This window comes from Hypanus sabinus, unplaced genomic scaffold, assembly GCF_030144855.1.
Source record: "Hypanus sabinus isolate sHypSab1 unplaced genomic scaffold, sHypSab1.hap1 scaffold_88, whole genome shotgun sequence".
Classification (NCBI taxonomy): Eukaryota; Metazoa; Chordata; class Chondrichthyes; order Myliobatiformes; family Dasyatidae; genus Hypanus; species Hypanus sabinus.
Window position 1 is genome coordinate 79807 of NW_026781732.1, and position 24857 is coordinate 104663.

General features: G+C 44.7%; 2 protein-coding genes across 14 annotated transcripts in view; one reads left to right on the top strand and one right to left on the bottom strand.

Annotated features, from left to right (window-relative positions):
* Positions 1 to 7323: 7323 nt before the first annotated feature.
* The window catches only part of LOC132390375 (zinc finger protein 239-like), a 445145-nt gene continuing 427611 nt past the window's right edge, over positions 7324 to 24857 (top strand). For 5 of the 13 annotated variants that reach the window (XR_009510889.1, XR_009510883.1, XR_009510885.1 and 2 more), the window contains exons 1-2: positions 7324 to 7467; positions 10387 to 12641. Coding sequence is in view for 1 of the 13 variants with exons in the window: in XM_059962994.1 (XP_059818977.1) it covers positions 10708 to 11157 (450 nt within the window). In the remaining 12 variants the exon portion in view is untranslated. Of the gene's footprint in view, positions 7468 to 10386; positions 17520 to 17666; positions 17816 to 21731; positions 21862 to 24857 lie in introns of those variants that run through there. The other 8 variants (XR_009510892.1, XR_009510887.1, XR_009510893.1 and 5 more) reach the window with 8 other exon arrangements.
* Positions 17933 to 23349, bottom strand: LOC132390372 (zinc finger protein 214-like). The gene has a single exon (XM_059962988.1). The coding sequence runs from the start codon at positions 22528 to 22530 to the stop codon at positions 21829 to 21831; it is 702 nt and encodes a 233-aa protein (XP_059818971.1). The 5' UTR covers positions 22531 to 23349; the 3' UTR covers positions 17933 to 21828.

A 24857-nucleotide genomic window follows, 5' to 3' on the forward strand; every position in this document is an offset into this window, starting at 1 on the left:
GTATTTCTTATCACGATTGCATATACACACATGGAGTGCTGAATCCAGTTCATTTTTGATAAAAATATATATACCAAGAAGTTTTATCTGACTGTTGTGTGATTTCTTTTTATTTCATGTGTGTTATTTCTCTTCCTCCTCCTGTCCAAGGTAGTGTTAATCTAAGTGGGTTTGAGTGTAAATGGTCTTTTCTAAAGCTTTCTTAAGTTCTTGTTTATCATTCAAAATTTTACTGATTGAAATGGGACCAAGATATTTTTATTTAAGAAAAATTCAATGTCGGTATTGATGAAAATCTTTATTACCTGTATTGAATTTGTTAATTATTGAGCTCTATTTGGTAGTTTTTTTCAAGCCTTGGTCTAAATTTTCTCAAAGGTTTTCCCTATTCCGCACCACTTTCTATTCTCTTTGCTTGTTGATATTCCAGATACGGGTGTATTAAGAGTCCCGGTGAAGGGTCTTGGCCTGAAATGTTGATTCTCATCCATAGATGCTGCCTGACATGCGGAGCTCCTCCAGCACTTTGTGTGTAGTTCTCTAGATTTCTAGCATCTGCAGGTCCTCTTGTTTCCCAGATACTTATCTTACTTGAAAGAACAAGCCAAGAACAAGCTAGTAGTGGGGTTGTGTGGCTCTGTTGGTGAAATATTAAATAAAATCATTAGAAAGAGGTATTAAAGGGTTGGAAGGTGTAGAATCTGTGGGTAGCATTAAGGAACAGCAAATGTTAAGAAAAACCCTGATGGGAATTGTGCAGAGACTTCCAAACAATAGTAAGAATGAGGTCCACAAATTACAATGGGGAATAGAAAATGTGTGCCATACGGGCGATGTTACCAGAGTCATGGGGGATTGTCATGCAGGTGATTAGGAAAATCAGGATGGTGTTGGTCTCAAGAGGAGGAATTCCTACGAAATGTTTTTTTAGAGCAGCTCGTGGTTGAGCCCGCTGGGGGATCAGATATACTGGATTATTGTAATGAACCGGAATTAATTAGGTCACTAAAGTCCAAAGAACCCTTAGGGGTAAGTGCTCTTAATATGATCAAATTCACCCCGACATTAGAGAAGGAGAAGCTAAAGTCATATGTGGAATAAAGAGGATTAGAGAGGCATGAGATTAAAAACTGGTCAAAATTGATTTTAAAAGAACATGGGCAGGGACGAAAAGAGAGCAGCAACGGCTGGAATTTCTGGAAGCAATTTGGAAGGCACAGGATATATACAGTGGCATGCAAAAGTTTGGGCACCCCGGTCAAAATTTCTGTTCCTGTGAACAGCTAAGCGAGTAAAAGATGACCTGATTACAAAAAGCATAAAGTTAAAGATGACACATTTCTTTAATATTTTAAGCAAGATTACATTTTTAGTTACATCTTTTACAATCTCAAAATAATAAAGAAGGAAAAAGGCCGGAAGCAAAAGCTTGTGTGCCCTGCATTGTCAGTACTGAGTAACACCCCCTTTGGCAAGTATCACAGCTTGTAAACATTTTCTGTAGCCAGCCAAGAGTCTTTCGGTTCTTGTTTGGGTAAATGTCTGGGTTCAGTCAGAAGTAGCAAAGTACTGACTGTGGAAATTACAACTCAGAATATTATTAGAGTCACAGAGAGCAGCAGCACAGAAACAGGCCGCTCGGCCCTTCTAGTCCATGCCGACCTGTTTTTGTTGTTACTGCCCAGTTTCAGCTACCTGCAGCAGAGCCTCCATACACCTCCCATCCACGTCCTCACACAAATTCCTTTTTAGTGTCTAAATCAAACCCACATCCTCCACTTCCACTGGCAGCTCATTCCACACTCTCACCAACCTCTGAGTGAAGAATTCCCCTTCAGATTCCCCAAAAATAATTCACTTTCACCCTGAACGTATGTCCAATGTCAGGGTGAGAGGGAGGACGGGGCAGAGAGGGAAGACGGTAAGGGGAGGGGGTGGTCAAATGCAGAGAGGAAAACAGAGCAGAGAGATTATACTGAATATCTTTCAGAAATAGTAATTGAACTTGCTGCAAACCTACTCTCTATATCCTGTACATTCTTAACCAAATTATTGATCTAGATGACAATAATGGTTGATGTTCAAAGTAAATGTTATTATCAGAGTACATATATGTCACCATGTACAACCCTGAGATTGTTTTTCCTACTGGAATGCTTAGCAAATCTATAGAATAGTAACAGGAGCAATGAAAGATCAAGTGGAGCATAGAACTCAACAAACTGCAAATGCAAATATAATTAAATCTGAATGAATAATGAGAGCAATGGGGTGTAACCCTGGGGAGCCTCACTAGGCCCGGGCCTCGAGTCCAATAAACAGCCTCCCACCATCACTCTCTGCTTCCTACCATCAAGACAACTGTGCATCCAATTATCCAGCTTCCCTGGATCCCATGTGGTCTGACTTTCCACAGGAACTTACCATGCTGAACCGTATGAAAGGCCTCACTGATGCCCATATCAGCCCCGATCCTGGGACAGAGGTGTCACCGATCAGAGGGCATAGATTTAAACAGAGGATGAAGAGGTTTAGAGGGATCTGAGGAAGAGATTTTTCACTCAGAGGGTAGCTGAAATCTGGAACTCACTGCCCGAGTTGGTGGTGGAGGCAGGTCCCTTCACAACATTTACGAAGTGGATGAGCATTGAAACTGCCGAGATACAGTCGGCTGTGAACCAAGTGCTGATAAATGGGACCAGTGTAGACAGTGAGTGGATGGTCAGAACAGGTATGGCCGGCCAAAGGCCTGTTTCCGTGCTGTGTGATCCACCGCTCCGGACATGGTAAATTAACGATGGTGGCACCGCAAGGCATTGATTTCAAAACTCCACACCCCTCTCCAACCTGAAATAAACCAGACTGCACCCCTTTGTCACCACTGGGAGTATCTTTTTCTGTCAAGGTAACATCGAGATTGATCACTTCTGCTAAACAACTGGCAATTGATGAAGTTCCCGTGTCTTCTTCCATTAATGTTGCTTCCTTACAGCAAAACTAATCCTCTCACTGTGTCAGAATCAGTGATTAAATCCGGCCCCAAACACTGTGATTTCACCCCTGCACATTGTACCTTGAACCATCTCACTGTGGGTCTGATGGAGACACAACCCCTGCGCTCTGCACATGTGATCACATCTCCCCTGCTTCTGGCAATTCAAATACCCTCAGAATGGTTTTCTGATTCAGTCTGAAGGTTATGGTACATTCAGCTCGTCGTCAGACCTGACAAATCATGTCTTCCCACAGCTGGTTCCACCTGTTGGTGTGTCCTCTTTCCTCCACCTCCAGGGAAGCTGCATCTCCACCAAACTCCTCACTTCAGACGACTGTCTGTACCCGTGACACAGGAAATCACATCTCCGTCACTCTCCTGATACCGTGTCTGACCTGCTCACCTCCGGGTCTCCTCCCTCAACAAGCTTCTTCCTCAGTCACCGTCTGTGAGATTATATAAAAACACAATTACTGTAAAACGATCTATCAGACAGCTCCTGTATCCCTCCACCGCGGACGACGGTTTGCTGATTAAAACTCTCTCTCCTCAGCCCCTTCGCTATTCCCTTTCCCTTTAGAAAACTCCAGATATGCCAGCTGATCCGAATCCACTGTGAGGACATTTATATCTCACAGGAGGATGTAGAAACCCGTGTTGTTCTCTGATACAGAGGTCACTGACACCCCACCGCCATCCCAATCTGTATCAACAGCCCATGACGGTGACAGCTCTTCCAGACACTGGGGCTTTGTAACAAACACAATGTTAACAGCAAGATTAGACAGCGATTAATTTGAAGAGAGAATTGCTGCTTCCTGAAAGGACACGCGAGCGTCCGACACAACGGAGCAGATCCTCCCCTGTTTACAACTTTATTTGACCCGGGTCACGGAACGTTCGATCATCCCACTTTCTCACAACAGCAACCCCACCCTCCCCCGTCCCCGACTATGGTCCCACACCTTCCATGCACTCACTCCACGGCCAAGTACACACACAACCTCTACCCACGCACACACAGACAGATCCCCTTCACCCCAATCCCACTCCGAGCCCGGGAACCACAACTAACTGATCCCACAGCCCGGACGCTGGTGCAAAGCTAAAACCGGGGCTGCGGGATCGGGGGAGCCCGGAGCCTCCAGCCGTCCGGCAGAGCTCGTTCCCGACACTTTTCATAGAAACATGGAAAACCGACAGCACAATACAAGCCCTTCGGCCTACAAAGTTGAAATTCCACGCCAACCGGCCCCGATTTCCACAAACCCAAAATCAGACCCTTCTTCAGCACCAGCCGTGGCCGGAGGCGGGAGGGACAACGGAGAGTTAAATCACAAACACCACAAAGTTGTGATGCTGGAAATTCAGAGCAACACAAACAAAATGCTGGCGGAACTCAGCAGGCCGGGCAGCATCTATCAGAGAGAAAAATCACACACCCACCCCACCCCCCGCATAAAAAAACGGCATTGCGATCATCAACCCCCAGACCCACCCCTCCCGCACAAAAGGGAATATTATCATCGATCCCCCGCCCCCATAAAAAACCCTACCCCGCACAACTGCGAAGGAGCCGCTGTCACCAGTGTGGGGGCGGACGCATCGGGAGCAGCGGACACAACAGGCGACCCCGGAAGATTCACAGGTGAAGTGTCGCCTCACCTGGAAGGATGTTTGGACAACGGAGAGAGTTCGGCCGTCCGGCCCTTTCACTGTGACACCCCGAACTCCACATCAAATCCGTCCAAACGAATCTGGGCGAACTTTAATGACCAATAAATATAATTCCTCTCAGCGATCAGCTGTCTGAGTGATTCCCTGACTCTGAGAGGAAGGGGTATCTATGGTCCACACTGTCAGGGTGTTGAGTTTACCAGGAAACAAAGACTGCAGGGACGAGAGGTTTTCTGTTGACTAATACACTGTGTGTGGACCCCGTTGGCAATGCTGGTGTTGTGACCCGAATCGAGACAAACACCACGCTGCCCACTCCACCAACAACACGGCACAGCCGGACACTTAACAGGGGACTTTACATCTCACAACACTGGATTCAGTGATGAAACCCGTGATTAATGTTGTTGTCCCACCGAAATCATAAGAAACGTCCATTAATGTGCTTTAAATACGAGCGCTCTTCCGCAGGTGACGTCGGGCACACCCCACACGCGTCTGACGTCACACACGGGCTCCCCACACCGGGATCTGCCCTCAGGTGCGCGGTGTCTTACGTCATCCCGCGGAGGGAGGGAGGGGGGGATTTTATTGAAAGGGTGAAGATGGTGTGAGAGGGGGCGGACAGGATGTTTGTCCCGGTGCGGACGTGGAGGGCTCATCTGTTGAAATGTCTGAGCCCACGGTGGTGTTGAGCAGAGGGATTCACCGCCTTGGGGGCAAACACCAGCCGACTGTTGCCCTGCAAGCGGGGCTGATGGTCAGGACAAAGTGACAATTATTTGTGCTTTGTTGAGATTGTACCTGGAATATGGTGTAAAATCCCGCTCCCCATACTAACACGGGTTATACAGACCAAAGAACAAACTGCCGGAGGAACTCAGTGGGTCGGACAGCATCTGTGGAGGGAAATGGACAGTCAACATTTCGGGCCGAGACCCTCCCTCTGAAGTGAGAGTGGACGGGAAATAGTCAGAGAAAAGAGGTGCGGGGTGGGGATGGGGCAAGAGCTGGGGAGTGAGAGGTGGATCCAGGTGAGGGGGGAAGTGGGAAGGTGGAAATAGTGACAGGGGTGGGAGGTGAGGGGTTGGGGCAACACGGGGCTGCAGAGGATGGAAATTAATTCCATAGAGGATTAACAAAGAGGTTAGAGAGTATTTGTTATAGAGAGTGCAATGAAGATTCACCAGACTGATCCCTGGAGTGGTGGGGTCATCATACGAAGAAAGATCAAATGTGATAACCCTTTCATTTAGAGAATCGAGGACTGAGAGGTGAACACATTGAAATGCAGAAAATCATTACCGGTTGAACCAGGGATCCCAGTCTCTGAAACAGGGATGGACTGTCCGGGTCTGAGATGAGGGGAAATGTCTCCACTCCGAGGGTGGTGAATGTCTGTAAATCCTATTGAGAAATATACATGACATAATCACAATATATACCTGAAGTATAATCACTATGTAGTAGCTATTTACTATACAATGTAATCAGTCTTGTGTACCGAATATTACTATGTATTATTTTACTAGACACATTTTGCTATGTATTTTTTACTAGATACCGTGTATTCTCTTAGCTACATACTGTGGCAGTTAAGGAACACCTGTTTCGCATTAGCAACACTAATGAGCAGAAATGTACATATATCCAACAGCATGGCTTCTGAAGAGATAACAGGGAGGATGGTATGAGCAGGAAATGTGAGGGAGGTTAAGGGAGGCTGACTGAGAAACAACCGTGGCCAGGAATGAGGCACAAGAGGTGAAGTGGAAAGAAATACTGGTGGCGCACCGAGAGCTGGGCAAGAGCGTTTGATTAGTTCATGTATAGATGATATGCAACTAAAAATTGATTGGGTATGGTGATGAAACCGAAATGTAACTGAGATAAGAAATTACTATAAAGAATGCTGTACACCGGAGCTCGGCGGGCTTTCGGTGACAAGATCATTGATTGCCTCAGCCTTTGTTTTCAAATAAAGGTTTAAACTTCTCGAAGAATTGTCTGCGTCTCCTGTTCATATCATGTAACCACAACAATCCCCACCACAGAGGGCGGTGGAGACTCAGTGATCGTCCTCACGTACAAAAGAGGCCGGCAGATGTGTGGAGACCGAAGGGATCGAGGAAATGACGATCGGGCAGAAACATGTGGCTGAGATGGAAGAGCAGCCGCCATCTTGCTGACGGTTAGAGGGGCTGAATGGCCACATCCTGCTGTTTCTCACTTGATGTTTCAGTGTTCCTGTCCAATGAAGCCAGAGGAATGTAAATAGAAATAACTGTTTATGAACATAGACTGATTTAAATGAAACCCGCACATTTCGGGGGTGGTTCTGAATTGTGTGTCGGGACGGGATGGGAATCGAAATTATAACTCTGAGAACTCTATGACCTGGGGGTGGCTGAAAAGGGATCGGGGAAGATATGGAGGGAAAAACTAAATACTTGTCTGATGGAAATAATATAGGGAAATAATGAAATATTTTGGGAAATGCGGCGGTGGGTAGGGCAATATGTGAAGGGGGAAGAAACAGTCACCGAGTCACGTGATCATGTTTCACCGCAGATCGGTAGCATCTGCGGGTTTGATTCCGATGCTCCGCCCAACGCCCGTGACGCAATGAGCACAATGCGCATGCTCACAGTCCCGGGAAAGGCAGTGTTGTTTTTACGTTCTTTGTGAAAGTTGGTTGGCGGTGTGTTCGGGATTGGGAGGGGGTTCTCGCCCCTTTGGACGGGGAGCCGGAGGCGGATTATTCTCTGTGGGGCAACACCAACAATTTTCCTTCGGTGAGTATTGAAGCCGGTTCCGAGCGGGGAAGTCTGACGGTGGGTAGTGAGTTAACTTTCCAGAACTCAAGCAAGATAAAGCCTGCAGATGTTGGGAATGGGAGCAAAGCGCACAAATGCTGGAGGAACTCAGCAGGCCGGGCAGCATCTAGGGGAAGAATACAGTCGGCATTAGCAGCCGAAACCCTTCGGCAGGACTGGAGAATAAAAGGTGGGGGTGGGGAGGGAGAGAGAAACACAAGGTGATCGGTGCAACCTGAAGGGGGAGGGGATGAACTTTCCCGAACTGGCGGCCTCGCCTCGCTTCCTTCACAGAATCTGCCGGGGTCGGTCCGGGTTGTGAGACCTTCACACCGAACCGTCTGAGATGAGCCGCCGCTCAGCCCCTGTTGTTCTGGTCCTGTTAGCAGGATGAAGTAAAACATGTTTCTATCTTGTTACTGACAGAGAATTGTATATTTGCTGTTCTCTGTGTTATCTGAATGTACTTGCCAGTGATGCTGCTACAAGTCAGTGTTTCTCTGTACCTGTACCTTCCCGTACTTGTGCACTTGGCAATAGATTCAACAGGACCTGAGAAATCTCAGTGAGATTTGATTAGTGATGATCATCTTGGCAGCTCAGTAGGTCGAATGTGGAGAGACAGTACGCTGTAAAATGCAAAACCCTACACAGTGTCGATGATCAGAGGGATCTCTATCAGGTCACCTCTTATCCTCCGTCTCTCCAAGTAGAAATGGCCGCGTTCACTCCACCTATTCTCATAAGGCATGCTCCCCAATCCAGGCAACATCCTTGTAAACCTCCTCTGCACTCTTTCGAAGGTTTCCACATTCTTCCTGTAGTAAGGCGACCAGAATTGAGCACAGTTGTGTGTGACCAGGGTCCTGTATGGCTGCAACATTACCTCTTGCTTCTAAACGCATTCCCACGATTAATAAAGATCAATGCAATATACATCGCCTTAAACAGAGAGTCAACCTGCGTCGCAGCTTTGAGTGTCCTATGGACTCGGACCCCAAGACAGGAATGGTGGGAGGGGTTTGTGGGGTCAGGGTAAATCTTACTAAGAAAAATTTAAGCCCAATACAAAGTTAAACACTCAACACAGTAGAGGCAATGACTTAAAATGGCGGACTGCATTCTCCTTCCTCTGTTCGTAAGTACAAGTTGCCTGTAAGTCGGACATTTGTAACTCAGGGACTACCTGTATTGATTGGGACTCGAATAGTGTAAAAGGGGTAGATGGGGTAGAGTTTCTCAAATGTGCCCTTAATCAGTATGTAAAATTCCTGACGTAGAAGTGTGCAATAAGCTGTTAGGAAATGATCAGGGCTTGTGACAGAAATTAGTGATCATAATGCCATGAAATTCAAAATAAAGATAGAGAAAGAGAGGTCTGGACCACGGGTTGATATTCTAAATTGGAGAAAAGTCAATTTTGATGGTAACAGGAAGGATCTGACAAGTGTGGCTTGGGACAGTCTGTTTCCTGGCAAAGGAGTACTTGGTAAGTGGGAGGCATTGAGAAGTGAAATTTTGAGAGTGTAGAGTTTGTATGTGCCTAAAAACATAAAAGTTGAAACGTAACCAGTGCAGGGAACCTTGATTTTCAGGAAATATTGAGGCCCCGGATATTTTGTTCCTCTAAATGCCTCGGACTGTTGGGTGCTGCCAAGACTCATTAATGACTACAATATCATAATTCCACTTCCTGCGCTCATCTGACTTTTTTTTAGTTGTCTTCTGTTAGGTTCTAAAAGCTTCCAAATAATGTTTGCTCTTTTGTTTTCCCCTCTCTTTGGCTTTTATGTTGTCTTTGGCTTCTCATTTCAGCCACGGTTGTGTCCTCCTGCCTTTCCAATGCTTCCACTTCTTTGGGATGCATCGATGACTCAGCTTCCAAAATGCTCCCAGAAACTCCAGTCATTGCTGCTCCGTTGTCACTCCTACCTTTTCCCTTCCAAACAAGTTTGGCCAGCTTCTCTGACATAGAAACATGGAGAAGTTCAGTACAGAAATAGGCTATTTGGCCCATCTAGTCAATGCTGAAAAAAACATTTAAGCTGTGCAACTACCTGCACCAGGACCATCGCCCTCCATACCCCTACCATCCACACTCCCATCCAAACTTCTTTTAAATGGTGAAACCGAGCTCATATTTACCACTTGTGCTGACATCTCATTCCACCCTCTCACAACCATTTCAGTAAAGAGCTTTTCCAAATGTTCCCATTAAATTTTCACCTTCTCCACTTACCTATGACTTCTGGTTATCATTGTACCCAACCTCAGTGGAAAATCCTCCTTCCATTTACCCTATCTTTACCCTCATAATGTTGTATACTTCTGACAAATACTCAAAGCAATGTATAATTTAATTGTTTATGTTTAGAGCATTTTTAGGTGTATAAGCTGATGAGGGGTATTGATCATGTGGATATCCACAGGTTTATTCCCAGGGCTGAAATCACTAACACGAGGGGACATAGTTTTAAGGTGCTTGGAAATATATACCGAGGGGATGTCAGGGGTAAGTTTTTTTACACAGAGAGTGGTGGGTGCGTGGAATGCACTGCCGGCTATTTGTGTGAGAGTGTTTCAGTTACTGTGGGGGAGGAACCCATGCAGCTCAGTGGGAACAGGGAATAATACCAATCGAGAGAGTCAAACTGAGCCAGGTCACAGATTGGAGATGGCAGAGATGACCCATTCTTATAAAGACAGGAAGAGCGTCAGAGAGTTCAATGGTCATTCCAGATACCAGCACTGTGCCCAGTTAGAAGGTGATTTCTCTCTCCAAATTGGGTTAAACTTCACTGTAACAGTGTGATGTCAGAACACACCTTGACAACTCAAGTGATCTCAGCTGAAATGTTGTTCTGCACCAATTGATGGATTTTGTAAATCTTTTCACAGGTTAAAAATGACAAGGAATTTGTCTATGGGAATGTCTAACACAACACACATGTTTTGCTGTCTCTTTTGATATTTAAGAAGTGGAGCAAGGGATTCACTCGATTATCCTTCCTGCTCAGACTGTGGCGAGGGATTTACTCGGTCATTTCAATTGAAGGTACATCAGCAAGTTCACACCGGGACAAGGCCATTCACCTGTTCTGTTTGTGAGAAAGGATTCAGTCGTCTTCCCACCTGTGGACACACTAGTCAGATCACACTGGGCAGAAGCTCTTCATCTGCTGAATTTGTGGGGAAAGATTCATTTTGTCATCTAACCTAATGGCTCACCAGCGAGTTCACACCAGAGAGCGGCCATTCACCTGCTCAGACTGTGGGAAGAGATTCACTCAGTCATCCCAACTGAAGGCACATCAGAGAGTTCACACTGGAGAGAGACCATTCACTTGCTCAGAATGTGGGAAGGGATTCACTCAGTCATCCGACCTACTCACACACCAGTCAGTTCACACTGGCGAAAGGCCATTCACCTGCTCAGACTGTGGGAAGGGATTCACTCAGTCGTCCGCCCTAATGGCACACCGACGAGTTCACACTGGGGAGCGGCCGTTCTCCTGCTCGAACTGTGGGAAGAGATTCACTCGGTCATCCCAACTGAAGGTACATCAGCGAGTTCACACCGGGGAGAGGCCATTCACTTGCTCAGACTGTGGGAAGGGATTCACTCGGTCATCTAAGCTGAAGGTACATCAGCAAATTCACACTGGGTAGAGGCTGATCACCTGCTCAGACTTCGGGAAAAGATTTTCTCAGCCAAATCAACCAAGTAGGCATCATTGAGTTCTTACCGGGGAGTGTCCGTTCACCTGCTGTGAATGTGGTAAGCAATTAACTCAGTAATCAGACACAGACATACTTTATTATTCCTGAGGGAAATTGGGTTTCGTGACAGTCGCACCAACCAAGAACAGGAAATATAGCAATATGAAACCATAAATAATTAAATAATACTAAGTCAAGTATGCTGTTACGTACCCAGTAACTGGGTTAACAGACCAGCAGAAATGGAAGGATATGTTGGTGTCTGGTGGTTCTTTAACTAAAGGTGTTTATTAGTAAAATAAACCAAAGAGTATCAATAATGCAAATATACATATAAAACAGGTTAGCAATAATAAACAAGCTCTATCAATATCTAGGGGTATATGAATAGTCATAAGAGAATATAAAGTTCAGTTCAGTTCGTCCATGCTGAGGTAGCTGTTGCTGTGCTGCAATTGGAGAGAGAGAGAGGGGGGCAGAAAGCGACCAAGAGATTGGGCAGCTGCAGCAAGCAAACCTTCTGTTGTCTTCTTATTCCGTTGTACCATTGTGGTCATTCGGTTATGACCCCTCCGTTCTCAGCTAGACTGTTCTTCAGTGGTGGACTCATCACCCTGGCATGACTGGACACACACACAAGTCCCCACCAGCCCTGCCGTCACACTGTGAGCCTTTGTGACCGATCTTCTGATTCGGTCCTCTAAGCCCCCACCTTCCTGTGGGTGCACAACACTCGGTCAGTGTCCACTGGTGTGTTTGAAGAGTGTCTCCCCAGACCCGTCTTTTATCCCCACTGACGGGGTATCAGCCATCCATCAACTCAATATGTCTATGTCCATCAAGCTAGGCCACTCCTGCTGTCTCTTCAGGAATGTTAACGAGCAAAGAAGTGTCCCTGCAGCAAAAGGTTTCGTTTACCTGTCCATCAGTGAAGCAGCCATAATACCTAAATCAGTCGTCTCTCTCTTATCTGTAGCAGATATCTCTACCTCTGTTCTTCATCTCTCTCTCACTCTCATTAGCTGCATAGTCCTCAAAGGGGGGGGGGAAGGGTCAGCTCTGGACCCCATTTCCATCAGGTCTGTTCAGCACACATAACACCCCCACCCTTCAAAGAATCTTCACCGGGTTGAAAATTCACTAGTAAAGCACATTACAGAGTCTAATCTAATACAGAAGTGGTCTTTAACTACAAGGATAACACAGGTATACTTTCAAATTAACACCTGGATAAACAATCAGCAATTACATTGTCATTTCCCTTTACATTTTGTATTTTAATATCAAATTCTTGTAACAACAGACTCCAACTAAATAACCATGTATTTTTATTCTTCATGTTTGTCAAAAATACCAAGGGGTTGTGATCAGTATAGACTATCACTGGTTTCTACGCTGGACAAATGTCGACCTCAAATTGCTGTAATGCCAGGGTAAGTGACAGTAATTCTTTTTCTACAGTGGAGTTAATTCTTAGCTTAGGTGTATATCATAAAGAGTGAACCAATACATGTGTGATTATAATGTAGTACATTACAGAAGTTTGTGCAAATAGTAATCTCTGGTTTACTGCTAAACCTCACTTTCAGTCAACCTGCTATGATATCATCTTTAACTTTCACAAGCTTCGTCCAGAAAAACAAAGCTGATCACCAAATAAACTAAGCCCATTTTCTGAACTTCCACACCCACTCATTAATTTTAAGCAGGTCATTAATTTTATCTTCAGGATATTTAATTTGATTAGTTTCCTTGATGACACTAGCAGATGGTCTCTCTGGGCCAAAACAACACTTTAAGTTCTGCCTCTCCAAATCACATACTTGAGCAACATCACCAAGTTGTTTATCCTTAAATTTCAAAACAAACATCTTGTTAACAAACCATTGTTTAGTTAACGGTCTCTTCCCTTTGCACAACAGTCCTGGAACCAAACCCGAATTTACATTTACTTTATTCAAAAGTCGAGTAACACTTTTTCCCTCAGTATCTTCAATAACATCCATCTCACCAGCTTTTATCTCATCACTGACTTTTAATACACGTGACTGAGAATCCTCACTCTCTACTGGTGCCAAGGTTAACCCTTTCTTCATGGAACCAAGTCCATTTGACCCAAAAGGATTGCATTCCTTTTTAACCAAATCAGACATTTCAGACCTTTCCTGAGTCTCCACACAAGGTTCAGTAACCTGAACACAGGCCAATGGGACAACTGCCTCTTCTAGGCTTTCAATACCAGTCCCAGTTTCAAATTCCAAGTTCCCCTTATCCTCCCAGTTACTCTCTGGGCAACACCCATCTGGAGTAAACTCAACCTTGCAGGTTAAAACAACCTCGTCTGCTAACCCAGCGGACTCCCTCAAGGTAGCGGCATCCTTTTCATCTCGGAAAGCCTTTGCATTATTGAGAACACACTTAAATTCTTCAACTACAACCAGCTCTGTCAATCCAGAAACATCATCCGTGTCCAACCCTGGACCTTCTAACTGCCACATCTGTTCCTCATCTTGGCTCTGTGCCTCCATAAATTCCTTGCTCACTCCAAAATGTCCACCCAGGGGTATCTTATGGGCCAATTTCAAGATTCTGTTCCTTGACAACACTGACTCTGCTTTGTCTCCCTTACTTTCTTTAGCCCCACTATTCTCCGTTTTACCACCCTCCAACCTCTCCTGGTACGGGGCTGGTAAAAACGTCTCAGCTAAATCAAGGTTGGACTCGGCTAAATCAGGGGTTGTCTTAACAGCTTTCCTCGACATTCTTCTGGTGACTGCACCTGCGGGATTAAATTCAGGAACTATGGGCGGGGGCTCAGTCCTGGCAGGCTTACTCGTGAGCTGAACTGCAGAGAACACATCCCCCCCGGCCAGGTCATTCCCGAGTAAGACATCTACATGGGGTATCGGGAGTGCAGCCCGTACCCCTGTCGTGACTGGTCCAGATACCAGGTCACTCTTCAGAAATACTTTATGTAACGGTATGGCCTCAGTTCCTTTTCCAACCCCTTCTATCACGTTCACGTCACCAGTATCTGCCTCACTATTGAATTCCAATGCTCTGCTTAGGATTAAGGACTAAAAAGCCCCAGTGTCTCTCTAGATTCTTACTGGCACTGGGGGTGACCCCTCCCTCACAGGTACCAACCCGGTTGAAAGGGATTTCTCACATCCCTCCTGAACTCGGTTTAGCTCCTCTTTTAACGGCATTTCAACCGGCTTAACACAGCCCGTCGGCGCGGTCGCCTTTCCTTTCCCCGTCTCCTTCTTTGGAGCAAAGCACTTAGATGCTATGTGGCCAGATTTCCCACTGTTATAACACACACCGCTAGGAGACCTGCCAGACGGCTTTTCCTCCTTGTCTTTTCCGGTAGACCCCGGCTTAGTCTCAGACTTAGCCGTTAGGCTTTCTCTACCACCCCTACTACTCCTGTGGTAGCACTTATTTGGGGAAAATTTCATTTGATGGGTTAAGGCGTATTCATCTGCTAGCTTGGCAGATTCTGATATGGACTTATTCTTCTTCTCATTCAGGTATCTCCGGACATTATCCGGAACACAATCTTTTAATTCTTCAATCAGGATCATCTTTCGTAGGCAGTAGAAATCCTCCTCAACCCCTTCTGCAGCGCACCAACGGTCAAAGTACACACACTTGTCGTATGTAACCTCTGTGAACATCTGATTCCACTGCTTCCTTAAGTCCCTGAACTCTTGTCTATAGGCTTCAGGTGCCAGCTCATAGGCCTGAAGGATAGCCAGTTTTGCTTCCTCATAATCCTCTGCAGCCTCCATAGACAACACTGCATATGCACGTTGAGCCTTCCTTTTAAGTACACTTTGTAACAACACCACCCACTTATCTCTAGGCCACTTCTGGTTCACGGCCACTTTTTCCCTACAGGAAAGTGTTCTAACAACTCTGCCTTGAATATCTGCATCGTGACATAATGTTCAGCTATCTTACGTTGCATCTCTGCCATCATCATCCCTTTCTTAACCTCCTTGAATTCCAAGGACTCCACCATTTCCCAAAACTCAGACTTTTTAGCCTTCTTTAATGCCACAAAGTCTGGACTTAACAGAAACTCGTCAACATCCATTTCTGCTGCCTGTCTTTCTGGTTTCTCACACAACCAGATCAGATAAGGGAAATCTATCATTTTAGCTAAAGGCGTTTATTAGTAAAATAAGCAAAACAGTATCAATAATACAAATACACATATAAAGCAGGTTAACAAAAATAAACATAGAAGTGTAGGAATAATAATCAATAATAAGAAACAAGCTCTATCAATGTCTAGGGTTAAGTGGAAACCAGTCCAAGACCAGCCTATTGGCTCAGGGTGTCTGAAACTCTGAGGGAGGAGTTGTAAAGTTTGATGGCCACAGGCAGGAATGACTTCCTATGACGCTCAGGTTTACATCTCAGTGGAATGAGTCTCTGGCTGAGTGTACTCCTATGCCTAACCAGTACTTTATGGAGTGGATGGGAGACATTGTCCAAGATGGCATGCAACTTGGACAACATCCCCTTTTCAGACACCACCGTCAGAGAGTCCAGTTCCACCCCCACAACATCACTGGCCTTACGAATGAGTTTGTTGTTTCAGTTGGTGTCTGCTACCCTCAGCCTGCTGCCCCAGCACACAACAGCAAACACGATAGCACTGGGCACCACAGACTCATAGAACATCCTCAGCATCGTCCGGCAGATGTTAAAGGACCTCAGGAAATAGAGACGGCTCTGACCCGTCTTGTAGACAGCCCCAGTGTTCTTTAATCTAACCACATGTAACTCTCGCTTTGGCCCTCAGCTTAATATGGGGGGTGATAGACCCGCAGCCCGGCCAAACTAAAGAAATCTCGTTTTGGTGGATGCTGTGTGCCGTGTCCCCTGTAGTAAATCAGTACCCTGAAATACAAAACAGTTCACAATATGTGATTAAATGATTGAGCTTTATAATTCTTACTTTGACCCCAAGGTTAGTAAAGAAAACAAAAAAAAAAGAAAAAGGGTCCAGTCTCTCCATTCACGTCTTCTCATCTCTCCCCAGCAAAAGAGCACAAAATCTCTCTTCCAAACTCACAAGAAAGAACATTTCTCTCATTGGATAGCCTCGCACTGTCACCTCTAGTCATAACCTAAACATTGTTATACTTGTGACAGACTACCAGTTTCACACTGGGGAGAAAGTTTCAATAGGCTGCATGCTGGATATTTGTCCATCACTGTTGCTGAATGCAAGTTCGAGACTGACTGTCGGTGCTGAACTCTGCAATTATTGCTGCTGCTCACCACACCCAGTCCTGCACCCTGGTCACTGGGCATGGGAGGAGTTTTTTCTGCAGCACATTCACCTTTAATGGGACGGGAGTTTAATATTCTGGGTCTAAGACAAATAAATCAGTTCTATGTTAAACTCTGTCTTGGTGAATTTACAACACACCTAGTGTACAGTAGAGAGTCAACTCGGGCCAGCTGGACCCAGTGATTCTGTCCACAACAGTCCTTGTAAATCCTCCGGTTTTCCCCCTCTCACTCTCCCTGTGGTGATGGGTTCCTAACAGTCACCACTCTGTGGGTGAAAAGGTTTCCCTTGAATTTTCTGCTGACTGAAGAAGTCGAGCTGACTGCAGTTCTGTCTGAGATGTTCTTCAGTTAAACTCCTTAATCACATCTCATTTCCACATTATGGGTCACTTTCCCTGCTTCTAAAGTGTTGTTAGAGAACACCACTGTTCTCTAAAAACTGAAAGCAGAATGGGAAACGATTAGTTGAATGCTCAATGAAGCAGGGTCGGAAACCAGAGGCGAGTCTGCACAGGGCAGAGTTTGGGGGTCTGGATGATATTTGACGTAAGAACATATGATGAGAAGGGGATCAGCAGCAGAATGAGGCAATGAATGACAGAGTAGCAACATTTGGAAGCTGATTGACAGAGAAAATAATTTGGTTGTCTGACTGATGACACAAACAATACCTGGGGTGCGGTGCTCCACTGGTTGAGGAACATGTGTGTGTTGGGAATGGTTTTATCTGTTGGGGGAGTTGTTCCTGTTTGTTTATCCTGTAATATTATATCTGGATGGTTCTTATGGATTGTCCTATCTGAAATAATGTATTGATTATCATCTAATTTGCAAGATTTTGACACTAAAACTGTATTGGGCTTGAATTTATTGTACCTTTATGAAGTGATGGAGGGCATTCATGAGTTTGTATTTTAAAGCAAGATTTTAGTGAATGATATTTGCCATTTCTTTGTAACTTTGTAAGTAATCAGATTGAGTAAATCTGCTGCAGGATCCTGGAATGTGTTGGATTGTGTCTGATTTCTCTGGCATTTTCTGCACTAACTTCCTCATTTGTTAATATTTCATGTATTTTTGATGTTTCCCCCCTTTTGTCAAACAACTTGTCCTGTATTTCTGCAAGGAACTCCTTTGTTTTTTAGGGGGAGAGGTCTCCAACTCTCAGTCAGGTGCTCAAGGCTTCCTTGTCACCACCTAGTCTACTCAGATCATTGGGATGTCTCCCATGGAGGGTCCTACTCATTCCACTGGTTAAAGTTTTCTTCCGGAGTGATGATTGATTGTTCTGAGTTGGCCTCTCATGTACGTGTTCTGGTCTGTATTTCTTATCACGATTGCAAATACACACATGGAGTGCTGAATCCTGTTCATTTTTGATGAAAATATATACTTAAAAGTATTATCTGACTGTTTTTTCGTTTTTTTTATTGAAGTTCATCATAAAACAAAAATTTCCAGAAGATGTATTTCAGACATTGTAAATATATATCATATAATCATATATGCCACAAATCCCCACATAGAATTTATCTGAGGTATACACTTCTATAAGTGTGAAAGAAAAAACAAGCAAAAGGAAAAAAAAACTATGTACAAGTAGGGAGTGATCTTTTTTTATAACATATTCATTGATTTGTGAGAATAAAAGCAGGCCTAGAGGGATTATGTAGTTAAACCATTTTTCCCAGTATGAATCAATTTGTTCCAGATTATGATTATCTTCTCCATCTTGTCCATTGTAATTTCCATCCATGCATTTAAAGTTGGGCTCTCCTGTGATAACCATTTCCTAGTAACAGTCTTTTTACCAGCTGCCAACAATATATTCATTAAATATTTATCTTTTTTCAACCATTGAGGTATACATCCAAAATATATGGTCTTACTCCCCAAGGGTATTTCATATCTAACGATGCCATGTAGGGCATTGTGTATCCCCCTCCAATAGCTTTTGATAACAGGGCAGTCACAAAAAATATAATAATGATTTGCATTTCAATGTCCACAGTTTCTCCAGCAAACAGTGATGTTACTATCATAATGGGATTTCTGGGAGGGTGTAATGAAATATCTTATCAAGTTTTTCCATCCGAACTCCCTCCATTTCTGAGAACTGGTACACTTCCATTGATACCTCCATATTATTGTCCATTCTTCCTCAGATATAATTATCCCTCCTTCCTTCTCCCATTTTGTTTTAATGTTTGAAGTCAAATATGTTTTAAGATTTGACAAACTCTTATACATGCTTGTAATAATTCTACTACCGTTATCTGAATTATATGCTTTTCTAAATAGCTCTATCATGCATGTGCTTGCCTTGGATACAATTTTAAGCATCCTATTTACATACTGTCACAGTATTCCTTCTTTCATTATGTTGCAAAGAACTGTTATTCCTTTAGCTGTCCAGTCCTTAAATCTAGCATCCAATTTATTTGGTGTAAAATCTGAGTTATATGCACACCATTGAAGAATTGCAGTATCTCCCTCGAGATTATATTCTTTTATAATAGTTTTCCATATTAAGAGTCAATTTCACCCATGGATTATCAATAGTATTTATGTACCTTTGCAAGTTATTATCAGCCAAAACTGCTTGTATGGGGATGGGAAGTACCCGCTCCTCAATGTTTTTCCTTTGTGCGTCATACGATGGGTTGCTCCAGCACATCACAGCTCTCAACTGTGCTGCAAAATAATAACCTCGAAGAGGCCACATTCACCCTTTTCCTTTGCTAATTGCAAAGTTTTGAGATGAACTCTAGGCCTTTTACCTTGCCAAATATACCTTGATAACATCTTGTTCCATTCATTGAATTGATTTTGATTAATCTCTATTGGTAGGGGCTGAAAGAGCTATAACAGTCTGGGCAGTGTATTCATTATAATAGACTCACTCCTTGAACTGAAACTAAAAGAAAGGAATCGGGTTCCATCTTGCTATATATTCCTTAATGTTCTTTTTATATAAAGGCTGATAATTACATTCTGATAATGTTGCCTAATCTTTTGGCATAATGATGCCCAAATATTTGAAAGACTCTGTGTGCCATGCCCGGGGTTATCTACTTTCAATTTCTCTTGCTGGGCTGTAGTAATATGAAAGTAATTGGGTTTTATCTATGTTGATCCTGTATCCTGATAATTGACCATATTGTTCAAAGGATTGCATCAATTCAGGTAAAGAGTATGTTGGTTGCCCTAGATAGATCAAAATGTCATCCACGTAACAAGCCAATTTATGCTCTGCCCCTTTACTAGTAATTCCCCACTTTGTCTGATGTATTGAGCTAATGGTTCCAGATATAATGCGAAGAGTAGTGCTGACCATGCAAAACCCTGTCTTGTGCCCCTTTCTAGGGTAAGACTATTTGATTAAATATCCATTGATTTTAATCCTAGCGGTAGGGTTGTCATATCGTGCCTGTATAGTTTTAATAATTGTTATGGAAACCAACTCTATGTAAAACTCTGTAAAGAAAATTCCAATTAACCGAATCAAATGCCTTTTCAGCATCCACGCTTATCACTATTGCTTTGATTTTACTTTTTTGTATATATGATCCATAATGTGAAGTATCCTTCGTATATTGTGCAAACACGAGGAAATCTGCAGATGCTGGAAATTCAAACACACACACAATGCTGGTGGAACACAGCAGGCCAGGCAGCATCTATAGGGAGAAGCACTGTCAACGGCTCTGGCCGAGACCCTTCGTCAGAACTAACAGAAAGGAAAGATACTAAGAGATTTGAAAGCAGTTGGGGGAGGGGGAAATGCAAAATGATAGGAGAGGACCGGAGGGGGTGGAGTGAAGCTGAAAGCTGGACAGGTGATTGGCAAAAGTGATACAGCGCTGGAGAAGGGAAAGGATCATGGGACAGGAGGCCTAGGGAGAAAGAAAGGTGGAGGGGAGCACCAGAGGGAGATGGAGAACAAGTGGAGTGATGGGCAACTAAGCTTGTCAGGGATGAGGTAAGAAGGGGAGGAGGGGCATTAACAGAAGTTACAGAAGTCAATATTCATGCCTTTCTTTCTCCCTTATCACTATTGCTTTGATTTTTTTTTGTATATGAATTTGTATACAAGTTCCCTCTCTTCAGCAAGAGTCATTCCTTTGCCGCCTGGCTGGCAGTTTCCGCAGCCGCAACCCCCGCATTTTGGCTCGCATGCTGCGCCAATACTATCCCACTTCCGATTTCCACACTCCATTTCCATAGCGGTTTTCTAGAACACAGAAGATGTCATCTGCAGTTTTATAAGTTTTGAGGCGAAGGTCTCTTCTGACTTTGTCGTCAAGACTGTCCAGCAGTTGAACCTTTTCCACCTCTCTTGAACCGGTTGGCTCTCTCTGCCTCTGGAGTGCTTCCCAGTCCTTTCTCCACCTGTGAAAATGCTGCCAGTAAACTTGTGAAGGGCCGTCGGTTTCAGTCTGATGGCTGGCGTGGGAAAATTGGAGGAAAAGCCCAATGCCGTCGGTGTTAGTCTTTCAGCGTCCTCCTTTCTCCTTGCCTGTATGAAGTGGGCCTTCTTGGAAACTAGCTTGGGGATTTGGTGTTTGAGCCCCTTTAGGCGACTCTGAAGGTGCTTCCGATCCCCTGGCCGGTTCCATCGTTCCCACCTCCTTCGCTGTCTTTACCAGTCCTTGCAGGTGGTTAAGCATGAAGCCGTCCGCCTCCTGGTGGCCATCAGGTTGTACAGCAGTGACGTCTTCACATTCATCCTCTGCTGCTTGTAGTGCTATGAGCAACTCAACATTTCCAAAGTTGGTCCAAAGAGTCTCCAGGATCAGCCTTCTGATTTCCTTTAGTTTCAACTCACACTCATTTGCCGTCTTTGCCAGGTCAGCTTTTTGCTGTTCAGTTAACACAGCTACTTTCTCTGTGTTCAGCACCGCCTCCCGTTCTGCGGTGAGTCCGGCCTCCGCATCATCATTGGCTTTCATGACTTCCTCGGCTTCTATTGTGAGTTTATTGAAACTCACTCTGAGCTCCTCTTCAGACATGTCTTCATAGGTCCTGGTAATACTGTTGGCCAGACGAGAAAACAATCGTTTTGCTGTCATTCTCTCTAGCTTGAGTTGCTCAACTGATTTCCCAATAGCTTGATCAGCCATGTCTGATTCCCTCTGCAGGTGAAAGTACAACTTTTTAGTGATGCTTTGATGTTTTTTTATCTCAACTTGATTTCCTTCCTTTTTCAGGACTCCAGGTTATTGCTCTTGCTGTTCCAGCTCAAAGCTCCCAGATTTCTGTTTCCTGGTCAAACAGTTTTGTCAAGTCTGAGCAGGTGAACGGCCTCTACCCAGTGTGAACCTGCTGGTGTTTTTCGAGACCAGATGACCAAGTGAATCCCTTCCCACAGACTGAGCAGGAGAATGGCTTCTCCCCAGTGTGAACTCGCAGGTGTTCAAGTAGGTGGGATGACCGAGTGAATCTCTTCCCACATTCTGAGCAGGTGAACGGCTTCTCCCCAGTGTGAACTCGCTGATGACTCAGTAGTTTGGATGACTGAATGAATCCCTTCCCACAGACTGAGCAGGTGAACAGCCTGTCACCAGTGTGAACTCGCTGATGTACCTTGAGATTAGATGAGTAAGTGAATCCCTTCCCACAGTCTGAGCAGGTGAACAGCCGCTGCCTGCTATGAACTCGCTGATGTTTCTGTCTGCTGGATGAATCAGTGAATCCTTCCCCACATTCTGAGCAGGTGAACGGCTTCTCCCCAGTGTGAACTCGCTGATGTCTCTGTAGGTTGGATAACTGAGTGAATCCCTTCCCACATTCTGAGCAGGAGAATGGCTTCTCCCCAGTGTGAACTCGCAGGTGTTCAAGTAGGTGGGATGACCGAGTGAATCTCTTCCCACATTCTGAGCAGGTGAACGGCTTCTCCCCAGTGTGAACTCGCTGATGTCTCTGTAGGCTGGATAACTGAGTGAATCTCTTCCCACATTCTGAGCAAGTGAACGGCCGCTCCTCGGTGTGAACTCGCTGGTGAGCCATTAGGTCAGATGACCGAGTGAATCCTTCCCCACAAATTCAGCAGATGACCAGCCTCTGCCCAGGGTGAACTGACTGGTGTGTCCACAGGCGGGAAGACCGACTGAACCCCTTCCCACTCACAGAATAGTTGAATGGCCTTGCCCAGTGTGTAGCTTCAGTTGAGATTACCAAGTGAATCCATTCCCAGTGTCTGAGCAGGTGAACGGTCTCTCCCCTGTGTAAAATGACGGACGTGTCAGTTGGTCAGATGACCGAGTGAATCTCTCCCCACAGTCTGAGCAGGAAGGATGGTTGTTTGAATCTGTTGCTCCTTAAATATCTAGACAGAGACAGCACAACTGGTGTGTTGTGTTTGAATTCCCATAGACAAATTCCTTGTCGTTTTTAACCTGTAAAAAATTTTAAAATCCATCAGTGGGTGAAGGACAACATTTGATATGAGATCACTTGAGTTGCCAAGGTTTGATTTGTTATCACACTGTTACAGTGAGGTTAAACCCAAGTTGGAGAGAGAAATCATCTTCGAACCGGGCACAGTGCTGGTACCTGGAAATACCCACAAACTCTCTGATGCTGTATAAGGGTGGGGTATTTCTGCCATCTCCAATATGTGACGGCTCAGTTTGACTCTCTTCAATGGTATTATTCCCTGTTCCCACTGAGCTGAAAGGGTATCAGGCCCCACAGTAACAGAAACCCTCTCATGGCGCATCAGCGCCAGACTTCGAGATGAAAGGTCCTGAGTGTGAATCCGGCCGGCTCCCCTGCACGCATTCCATCCGTGCTGGGTTACGAGCTGGTGATCTCTTTGGCCCCTCACCCAGCAGAAGGTAATGGCAAACCACTGCAGTAACTTGCCTCAATGTTAGAGAGACATGGAGAAACTCTGGAATTGAGGATTTCTCCTACTCAGATATACGGTTGGTCTGCACAGCTCTTAAAAGGAATTCGAGTGAATGGTAGTATTATTTAAGGTTCTTGTCATGGAAAAGTACAACACAGAAACAGGCCCAGTTTGTGTTGAACTATTTAAACTTTCTACTCCCATACCCCTTTCATCCAAGTACCTATGCAAACCTCTTAAATTTTGAAATTGAGCTCGCATGCACCACTTCTGCTGGCTGCTCATCCCACACCCGGATCTGTGTGAAGAATATTCCCCTCATGTTCCAATTAACCTTTCACCTTTCACCCTTAACCCATGGCTTCTGGTTGTAGTCCCACCCCATCTCAGTGGAGAAAGCCAGCTTGCATTTACCCCATCTATAATCCTCATAATTGTGGTATACCTCCATCAAATCTCCCCTCAATCTTCTACATTCCAAGGAATAAAGTCCTGACCTGTTTCAGTCTCTCCTTATAACCCAAGTCCTCCAGACCTGGCATTTCTCTGAAATCTCTGAACCCCTTTTACATCTTTCCTGTAGGTTGATGACCAAAACTGCACTCAATACTCCAGATTAGGCATCACCAATGTCTTGTACAAAGTCAACATAACATACCATCCAGTACTTTGGTTTATGAAGGACTATGTGCCAAAATCTTTCTTTCCGTCCCTATCGAACTGTGACACCACTTTTAGTGAAACATAGACCTGTATTCCCAGATCCCTTTCATCAACAACACTCCTACATGTCCGACCAGTCACTGTGTAAGACCCACCCTGGTAGGTCCTACCAACATGCAACATCTCGCACTTCTCTGCATTGAATTCCATTTTCCATTTCTCAAGCCATATTTCCACCTGGTCCAGATCGCACTGCAAGCCATGATAGTCTTCTCACAGTCCGCTGAATCCCCAGACTCGGTTTCATCCTCCAATTTGCTGATCCCTAACCATCTTATCATCCAGATTACTGATATAGATGACAAACAACAACAGATCCAGCACTGATCCCTGTGGCTCACCAATAGTCACAGGTTCCAGTCAGAGAGGCAACCATCTGCTACCATACTGGCTTCTCCCACAGACAGTGTCTCATCCAATTTACTGTCTCATCTTGAATGCTGAATGACTGAACCTTCTTGACCAACCTCCCATATGAGACTTTGTCAAGTGCCTTGCTAAAGTCCATGTAGGCAACATCCACTGCCTTGCCCTCAGCCACATTCCTGATAACTTCCTCGAGAGACTCTGTAAGACTGGTTAGACATGACCCACCATGCACAAAACCATGCTCTCTATCCTTAATCAGTCCACATCTATCCAAATACTTATATATCCGGTTCCTGCACATATGTTCTAATAACTTTCCCACTACTGATGTCACGCTCACTAACGTAACATTTTCTCATTTATCCTTAGACCCCCTCTCGAACAGTGGAAC

Excerpts from the sequence above, each read along its gene's own strand:
- LOC132390372 (XM_059962988.1), bottom strand. The coding sequence starts at position 22,530 with ATGGCTCACCAGCGAGTTCACACCGAGGAGCGGCCGTTCACTTGCTCA.